A 9,855-nucleotide genomic window follows, 5' to 3' on the forward strand; every position below is an offset into this window, starting at 1 on the left:
TTTTTAGCTTGTTTCCAAAGGTTGAAATCGCGAGAATGCGAGATCGCGAGAATGTCCCTTACAGTATTCCATATTTACCACTATGGAGGAACAGAAATGGTCGTCATAAACCACTGATTGTAATAAGGACTTATAGTGAGTGTGGTTTAAAGCCGCTATAGTAGTATTGTAGCGATATCACATCAGGTGACACAGAAAGGGGCTTCATACATTCTACCTATCTTGGGAATCGAACCCGTCTCTTCGGCGTGAGGAGCGAACGCTTTAACCACTAGGATACCCCATCGCCCCTAATGAAGACTTCTAACGGAATATGCTGTATATAATGAGCGATAGTTTTATATTTGTCTGGATATGGAAATTTACGAATATCCACACAAATTAATTGTTTTACGTATAAAACTGTTACTACACAGCTGTAAATAAAACGAACCACGATAATGTATGAAACATGTTTTATTCTAATTCGAAAACATGTCGATGTTTAAATTTATCTTGTACAGTCTAGAAATAATCATACTTGATTTCTAAATTCTACTTAGTATTCAGAGTCGGATTAAAGCAATCCAACTAACATGACGCAGTGAATCAACAATTTTGAAGGTTCGGTGGCATTTTGTTGTTATTGTGAAGTGGACAGGCTAATTGAGATTTCTACTGTGCCTGATAAGGTAAATGTACAGTGTAATAATTTGTCACATTTGTTTAAATCATTGCAGGTAAAACATCATTTCAATTTAAGATCGCGTACACATTTCTTGTGTATGCTATCGTATGCTACGCAGCTACAGAACGGTCTTGGTGCTGATGCTTCGTTATCTGGTTTTTCGGATATCTCGAAGAGACAAAACGGTCCCGATAGACTCCATACACTGGGGTTTCGACTGTACACAACATCCATTTGCAAGCTATAACAAGTGATTAAGCACGTGATTAAGCACATTACAGCGTTGTGGTCATAGGAATGTGATTAACTAAGTGATGACATAAAGCAAGGAACGTCATAACGTCCATCAATCAAATGTCATGTGATAATGTGAAATAAGCGCATACCAGTCAGACAGAAGGGAGACAGGCATTCTTGTATGTCAGCCCTGAAACCTGGTTGACGTCAGATGTGATGACGTAATGTGTACATCACGTCACCGTCGCTAATCTAACTCGATGTATATGACTGACACTCACATGATGTACTTGTGATTATGCCACTGTGTGAAGCAGGATGTACAACTGACGTAAGTCAACGTTCAAATATCGGTCTTAAGACAGTCATAGAATTAACGTCGCTTTGTGGACATGGCCCTTGGATTTAATTCCCTGTGCATGGCTGGATGGTATGTTCACATACTTATATGCGCTACATTTTCAACTGTTTGAATACCACTTTTAATGTTTCGCTCGCCAGTAGTGCTTCTTTCGACAGCTGGCAAAAAACGACGTTCCCCTTGCCAACTTCAGACGCTTGCAACGACAACGACGATGGTCGATGTCCAGTATCTTGTTCGCTGGGATGATGTGTCCTTTGTACTGACAGTTATGCCCTAGAGGAAGAAGGAAAATAAATTAAGAACTATAACTAAAGACTATATGTTGTGTTACATTGCAGGGTAAAGGTCTGAAATAGCCTAAAAGAAAAACATAGTAAACACTCGGGTTAGATGATGACTGAAAAATTAAACAAATGCGAAGTAGTTATTCGATGATGAGGTATATAATAGGGATATCACAGTTGTCCTTTGTCCCTAAGCTTTGTTGTGTTAGACTTGTGTTTTTTTAAGTTTGTAAGTGGTTTGTCAAATCCAGTTTGCATGTGTATATTTTCTTGCCCGGCAGTTTATCATTTTGGTAAAACAATCAGTTGAACGTTGTTAGCAAGAACCCCCATGTCATATAATTTACTCAGTAAAATGTAGCTACTCTATCATATGGGATAGATATTTATAACTACAAACATGTGTGTTTCTAATTTGTTATATTCTATTTGCATATAGTAGTTCTTGGCTGTTTGGTTTAGAGATGGGATGTATATGCTGATCTCACTTAAAGCAGAAGATGTGTAATATTTGCATATGGATACAAACGCATTAGAGACATCTTGGTCTAGTTATAAGGACAATGAAGAGATAATTAATAATGCATTTTAAAGCATCACAATTTAGTTTGCATTCTTCAAAGTTACAACGTACACTACTTCAAGTCGTATATGTTTCATTTTACGTTTGTGTTTTTTCCTTCCACTATCACTGAAATAAATCCCAAATTGGAAGTGTCCTTGACACCTGTGCTGTGGTATATCGTTGCCTGTTTTCCAAAGGAATAAACGACGATTTATGGACAGTATTACACATGAACGCCATTGAATGCGCCTCGGATCACGTCACAAAGGGTATTCGGTTAACTGCTATTTGATCGCTGTTTCGCAAGCAGCTCTGGGTAGAAGAGCGCAATGCCAAAAGCCGTCGGAATTATCGCTTTTGTATGGAATTCTGGAAGGGACATTGTCGCGTTGTTGCATTGTCGCGTTGTCGCCCTCTCAAAAACAAACAAAATGGGGGCAGAATTAACCAAAGCGCGGCAATGCGACAATGCGACAACGCGACAGTTCGGCCATTTGTCGCATTGTCGCGATGTCGCAGGTCGCGTTTTGAATAATATTTTTCTATTCCCCCAGAGGGCGACAATGCGACATAGCGACAATTTTCAAGGTCAAAATATGTCGCGTTGTCGCATTGTCGCCCCATCTAAGATGTGTAAAAAAGCCTAAAAATGCGCGACAACGCGACAATGTCCCTTACAGGATTCCATACTTGTGTACGTTGCCAAACGGTACATAATGGAGCACAGCGCACGGATAGGAAAACAGTGATGTCCGAATATTGGCTACAGTGTCGCGGAAGGAAAGTGCCAAGCAAAAGAAGGTATACACTAGAAATGAATTTATCTAGAATGGTAATAGTTCAAAAACACATTTGTGATACAAGAATCAAATGCATCACCATCGAATGACCTTTCTTCGTTTGCTTCATCCAAAGTCACCATCATCATATGGTGTACACTTTCCTTTGTCAGGAGTTTTAGCGTGATCCAGAAGTTCAGAAGATAAATTTTTGTGTGTGTACGTGTGTGTGCGTGTGTCTGTCTGTGTGTGTGTGTGTGTGTGTGTGTGTGTCTGTCTGTCTGTCTGCCTGCCTGTCTGTCTGTGTTTGAGTGTCTCTATGCGCGCGTTCGTCAGTGTGTCTCTCTCTTTCTGTGTGCGTGCGTGTGTGTGTGTGTGTACAAGGCCGTAAAGAAGGCATCCATAACACAACGCTGTTATCAGCAGAGGCAGAATAGAAGCCATTGGGGGTGTATGTTAAATGACATTACAACCAAACAAATGAAAGTGGGCATTACGGCCCATGCTTCAGCGTGTCCTTTGTCACGTTAAATTGAATAGCTGTAGAATTAGACTAATGCATATCAATAAAAAGACAACGAACCCTCGCCTTGATTAAACTGAGATAGCAGGCACATAGCTAGTAACCAAACTTGTTTTTGATATTGCCCTGTACATTTCTATATTTCTATAGCACACGTTCCCCTACACCGAAGACCAGGTTCGATTCCCCACATGGGTACAAAAGCTTTAAGTTGTGAGTTCAGAAGAAACGTCTTTTAAGAACGTTTTAAGAACGTTTAAACCATTTGAAATTCGGATTGGATGCGCGTGTATGTGGCAGAGTGTGGAGTAAGGGGCAGGGACTTGGGGTTTTATCGAAAAATAGATCCCCACAAAATGCTTAAAAATAATATTACAGAAAGCCGGATAAACATTATTCATTATTAGGTGATATCATTTATAAAGAATACACGAAGATGGTCTTCTTCACAATAATATATTTGTTTCCAGCTGTAGAATATCTAGCCTCCAAATACAGTCTAGGTCTTTTCACATGGTCGATTCTACACTGTTAGCATGATGCTGTAAGGAGTTTATTCAAGAGGTAAAACCCTGACAGACACAACATAATTCACACCAGATGCCTTCCATAAAACCCTGTTAAGAGTTTCAGGGATTTCAACGTGTGCACAGCTAAGTTTGATCATACGTTTAGACTATAGGTTAGTATGGATGACTCTGCTAGAGTCTGTGCGGGTCATTACCGAATATCGGATTGATGTAATCCTTGTAAATCAGATGACCCGTGAAGATCCGGGTTAGAATGTTGATCTTCAGTAACCCATGCTTGTGGTAAAAGGCGACTAACGGGATCGGGTGGTCAGGCTTGCTGACTTGGTTGACACATCATCGGTTCCCAATTGCGCAGATCGATGCTCATGCTGTTGATCAGTGGATTGTCTGGTCCATACTCGATTATTTACAGACCGCCGCCATATAGCTGGAATATTGCTGAGTGCGGCGTAAAACTAAACTCACTCACTCACTTGTAAATGGGATACCCAAAATACTCAAACAATGGCGTAAGGGTTGTGTTGTCTGCACAGACAGTTGAAGTAGTTCTACATGATCATACACTTTTTGAATACACGGCACAGAAATGTGTCCGAACTGATGTGTTTTTATTAGAACAACGTTAAAAAGGACGTAAACATACTGTGTTTTCAATGTAGATCTATGTTCCCTGTGGAGTTAACGGTGCCAAACTGAAATATGGACGGAACACGCAGCGTGAAGTTTAAATGTTTGATTTAGAATGTCAAATCCGATTTCGAGATAGAATGCAGCATACAGTTACAACAGAGCATGTTTATCTCATGGTCTTGGATGTCAGTATATCGACATTGCGCTCAATGTTTTGAGTATCCTGTCGATTTGAATTACGGCAACCCAGATAATCCACTTTTTCCCAAGTTTGTCGCTGTATACAACCAAACATCGTTATCTGATACATAAAACTGATAACACCAGATCTAGTGCTCGCTACGCCTTGAGATTATTCTGAGGGAAAGCCATGGCAGTCCATGTCAGAACGACCTTGTCTTGCACATATATTTTATGTCAAGCTATTAAAATTGTGCAATCACGGTTACTTCGAGAACCTAAGTTATAGATAAAAGGACACCCACCCACCCCGTCCCCCAAAGCAAAAGGACACGCATGACTTCCAAACCCCACGTGACTGCCATGAGGCAAAACCGTTTTGTTTTTGTTTTCATTACGGAATAAATATTGTTTCTTTCGGTTGAATGAAATGAATTAGATAGAAACTATTTTCTCCTTGGTGGTATGCGAATCTACCAAGGGAGGTAATTTTGTCCGACAGGTGGCGCTGTTTAAGGTATAAATGAAGAAGGAATTTCAAATATCGTCTCTCTTGCTCTAGACACAGCAGTGTTCACATCATTTAACTTTTATTTCCTTTAATTTCATGTATATATGTATATATCTATATTTCATATGCATAATATCTCATGTTTTGTTTTATTGTTGCAGGTGGTGGTTGTATTTGACCGTGATGGTTGTGAATTTAGCACAGTGTGGTGCTTGTGAGCATTGTTTGCTGTCTGGATTTATGTGCACTTGATGAATTTTGTAAACAGGTTTAATTCCTGTTATCTTCATGGGTAGTAAACCAAGTTTGGTATGTAGAGCTGATTTGCTCATATTTTCTACCGTGTATGGTTAGGTTGCAGAGCCTTTATAACACTGATGTGTTGTGACTTTGTTTGATTCACATGCCAGGCTGCGAAGCCTTTATAATATCCTGTTATACATTGAATGTATTATAATGGTTGGTATATTATGAGCAGCAATGTTTTGCAAACTAGGCTGCAGAGCCTTGAGAATACTGTTATGACATTGTTGTCCTGTGGTGAGACAATGTTTGTTTCATTTTGCATCATGTTGTAAATACTATAAACTTCCTAGTAAGAACTTTAGCATTCGTCGGGAGGGCACAGTTCCAGAGTTTTTTCTCATGTATGAGTTGTTATCTCTGGTTTATGTGGCGGGCTAGTTCTACTGAACATGATGATGTCGTATTGCATGTTGCGTGATGTACTTATCTTGTTATAAGTGCTGAATTTTGCTGGAATGTGGTTATATGAGGATTTTGTAAAACGGAAAAAATCTGCCATGTGTCGCCGAGCGGCCGTTCCAATGTTCTGAATGTGTTGTGTTTCTATTTGGAGTGAGCTCTGTTGGGAAGGAGAACATGGTGTCACATCGGAGACAGAGGAGTGTAAACAGGCTGTAATTTAGTGTGTATGTGATAGGTTGGTGGGTTGTTTTTTACCCCGCACTCAACAATATTCCAGCTATATGGCGGCTGCCTGTAAATAATCGAGTCTGGACCAAACAGTCAAGTGATCAACATTATGAGCATCGATATAGACAATTGGGATACGATGACATGTGTCAACCAAGTCAGTGAGCCTGACCACCTGATCCCGTCAATCGCCTCTTATGACAAGCATGGGTTACTGAAGATCAATTCTACCCCGGATCATCACGGGTTAGTGTGTAGATCTATGTGTATAAAATATGCATGTAGCGATGCCTATATGAAGAATAATAAAGAACTTGCATGTATGGTTGTGGAGTCAAATAAAAAAAAGGGACACGGTTGGTATCGAGTTGCCTCCCTTGGGCACACCAGAATCTAGTGTTCCAATCCCGGTTTGCCCAGATTATGTTTCTAGGTTGGTCACAGCGATGCTCGGGATCATGGGCTTCACTATAGTGGTAAATGTCTGAGAACTGCATTACTTCGGGCTTTCCTCCCAGTTTAAGCAGAAATGCATACCGTTCAGTTAAGCCCCACCCACTCACTCGCTCAAATAACGTTCAAGGTTTATAGATTCGACATACTGTCATACATTTCTTAGTGAAGAAGCCAAATATTATTTTCGCTGTGTAGAGTGTGCGATATTTAATTACAAGGATCTATAAACTTTAATTACATTCATAACTTAAGTAACGCTGAATATAAATTGGGGCGAGCGAATAGTCAATACACATATTAAAAGAACATTTAAATGTTCATTTCTATTGCCGGTGGGCTGTATCTTAAAACAGGCTGTCAGTTGTGTGCCGACAGAAAGCCCGGTCGTCAAGACGCCTTTCATCAAAAAAGAATAAATCTGTTTAAAATGCGACAGTCCGTGTCAAAGCGACATTGATTACAAAGACATGGATGTCTGGTAACAGTGTTTGCAAACAGCATTGCTATATGATGCTTAAACAAACTTCACACGCTGTTTTATTACTGGAGGTTTCCAGTTTCTGTCATGTTGAAGTTTTTATGTCGGGGTCTGGGATGTCGGGGCGACCGTCGGCAAAATTCACAAACAAGCGGTGCATTTTAAACACATCCTGCTGTCTGACCTTTCTGGAGGTAGCCGGGGTTTGAACGACATTTAGATCAAGGAAATATTACCATATATTGTTTGTAAAGCGGTGTTTCAAATGTAATTTACTTATAAATCATTTTCGAGCTCTGAGGAGATGAGTCTACACTGTCAGTATGACACATTTAGGTTTTCGGGCCCTAAAAACTTCGAAAATTATAATTACATGTTGTTAAGAGCATGGTACAGATTTAACATTTCCAGCTGTGGTATAAAATAACGTTTCTTTAATCATTTGCCACAGAAAGCTAACGATGATGAATTTTGAGTGTCAGGATGATTGTACAGATAATTAATGGATGAGATATTATTTGTCACTTAATTTTAAAATACTAACGCTTCTGGCTGCCACAAAGACAACTTTGTACATTGAGACTATGAGCGAGAATAATATCTAGCTCAAAGGAGAATGCACCCATTTAGTTCGATAAAGCACCAAGGTCTATTCCAGTCATAGATGACCCGTGAAGATCCGGTTTAGAAATGGTCTTCAGCAAACCATACTTGTCGTAAGAGGCGACTAACGGGATGCGGTGATCAGGCTCGCCGACTTCGTTGACACGTCATCGTATCTCAATTGCGTAGATCGATGCGCATGACGTTCATCACTGGATTTTCTGGTCCAGATCCGATTATTTACAGACCGCCGACATAGCTGTAATATTGCTGAGTGTGGCGTTAAACAACAAACTAAAACAAACAAAATCCAGTCATAGGTTTTATAATGTATCCCGTTATTTTCTGTTTTCTGCGACGTTTTAACGCAAATCTTACTAAGAGCAGTGATATTTCTTTGATATGTGTAAAAACGGCCTTAAACCTAACTTACTCATTCAAACAATAGTGAAAACATTAGGAAACTGACAATTTCAGTTGGTAATATTAATTTCGTATTGTTATACATACCATTTGGACATGATGGACAACAGGTGCCCTCTCTGACGACATGGTCAACACACCGAGGCCGCGGACACTGCGTCACCTCACAGACAGTCCGCCCTCCGGACTCCGGACAGTAGCACGTGGAACAGTTACCCCTGGACACAACTGACCCCACCTCGTAGACCTTCCCGTCACTGTGCAGACACCCATAGTGGAGACAGGTAGGGCAGCATACGTCATGGTCAGTAGCGAACTTGAGACAATGGGGTTCCCACTTACAGTCCATGATGGCGCATCTAGCCTCACCTCCACCCCGAGGACACTTGCAGAACGTACAAGGGTCTGGTTTAAAGGTCTGCCTGGCGGCGTACGTCACATTCCGGTATTGACAGGTGGTCGCTTTAACCGTCTCCGTTGACCCTTCAGTACAGATCAGTAACGATGCTGTCGATATCAAAACCAGAGGAGTCACATAATGCTGATAGGAAAACATGATTGAATCTCACTTAAAATGAAGTACAAGCACAAACGTTGCTTATTTCCGTTGCTGAGGTGTGTATATACCCCACACACTTTACACGGTGCTACAAACAAACGATTTCAAGTCCATAGTTATTCTGTCGCAGACTCCGTCCTCAGAATTCCACACTTGTATATCCTTCACAATACAACGTTATATTTTGGAAACGATATTAAAGAATGTTTTGCCATAGAGTCACACGCGCCTGGTAGTGATCTCGCATGTCGTTGCAACTCGCGGCCTGTATATCATGCTCTGTGGTCTTTGTCCCAATTCCGCAGTCTCTGATCCCTTTACCACAAGCAGCCTACCATGCAGGCCCATACCACATAATCGACAAAACAGGTTTTGCCAAACACTGAAAAAAGTCAGACACACTCTTCAAAAGCGGCGCAACGTTAACCTGTGTAAGTCACTCATAGTAGTGTTCAAAACGTTGTTGATTAGGGGAGGTAACTGCTCCAAAAAAAATCAGACATACTCTTCAACTGCGGCGCAGCGTTAACCTGTGTAAGTTAGGCTATGAAGTATTCAGATCGTTCTTGATCAAGGGAGGTAAATGCTGAATGGGGCAGGGATTACTGATAAACGTAGCATTCTCTGAGTAAAACTTGATTATACACGATTCATTAGTTCTGGGGAGTTTCCGTATTAAGACAATCGCCAGGCATACAATGTAAATACTTTCTTTTATCCACAGGTGGATTTCAAACAATAAGTCGAAAATATGTGGCGCATTTCCCCCTGAATGTTGCATGGCTAACAATTCAAAGGCAAAGTCAAGCATCATGTCATTGTTGAAAGCACATATCTATACATGAACAGGGATAGTTTTTATTTAAACTGCACACGGACGTCTTTAAATATAGACACGCTTTATGATAACATAAAATGTGTCTTTATTGTACTTTCAAGCTTCTAAAATGCCACTGAAAGAAGTTACAGGATTGGTTGCTTGTTTGATGTTACAAATAAAATGTCATTTAATACGAGTGAGTGAGTATAGTTTTACGCCGCTTTTAGCAATATTCCAGCAATATCAAGGCGGAGGACACCAGAAATGGGCTTCACATATTGTATCATGAACCGTGGGGAATCGAACC

The 9,855-nt window shown here is 40.5% G+C and overlaps 1 protein-coding gene across 1 annotated transcript; it reads right to left on the bottom strand.

Moving 5' to 3' along the window:
- Positions 1-444: 444 nt before the first annotated feature.
- Positions 445-9,178, bottom strand: LOC124261632 (von Willebrand factor C domain-containing protein 2-like). The gene is made up of 2 exons (XM_046695975.1): positions 8,257-9,178; positions 445-1,541 (listed from the first exon to the last, which is right to left on the bottom strand). Exons 1-2 carry the CDS (start codon positions 8,723-8,725, stop codon positions 1,387-1,389), a joined length of 624 nt encoding a protein of 207 aa, XP_046551931.1. The 5' UTR covers positions 8,726-9,178; the 3' UTR covers positions 445-1,386.
- Positions 9,179-9,855: the final 677 nt, after the last annotated feature.

This window comes from Haliotis rubra, unplaced genomic scaffold (genome assembly GCF_003918875.1).
Source record: "Haliotis rubra isolate DU_JTF1 unplaced genomic scaffold, ASM391887v1 Scf1197, whole genome shotgun sequence".
NCBI lineage: Eukaryota > Metazoa > Mollusca > Gastropoda > Lepetellida > Haliotidae > Haliotis > Haliotis rubra.

Bases quoted from the DNA above. Each gene is read 5' to 3' on its own strand.
- LOC124261632 (XM_046695975.1), bottom strand. From the start codon at position 8,725: ATGTTTTCCTATCAGCATTATGTGACTCCTCTGGTTTTGATATCGACA. The intron at 1,542-8,256 runs GTATGTATAACA...TTCTTCCTCTAG, and splicing joins TTGTCCATCATGTCCAAATG to GGCATAACTGTCAGTACAAA.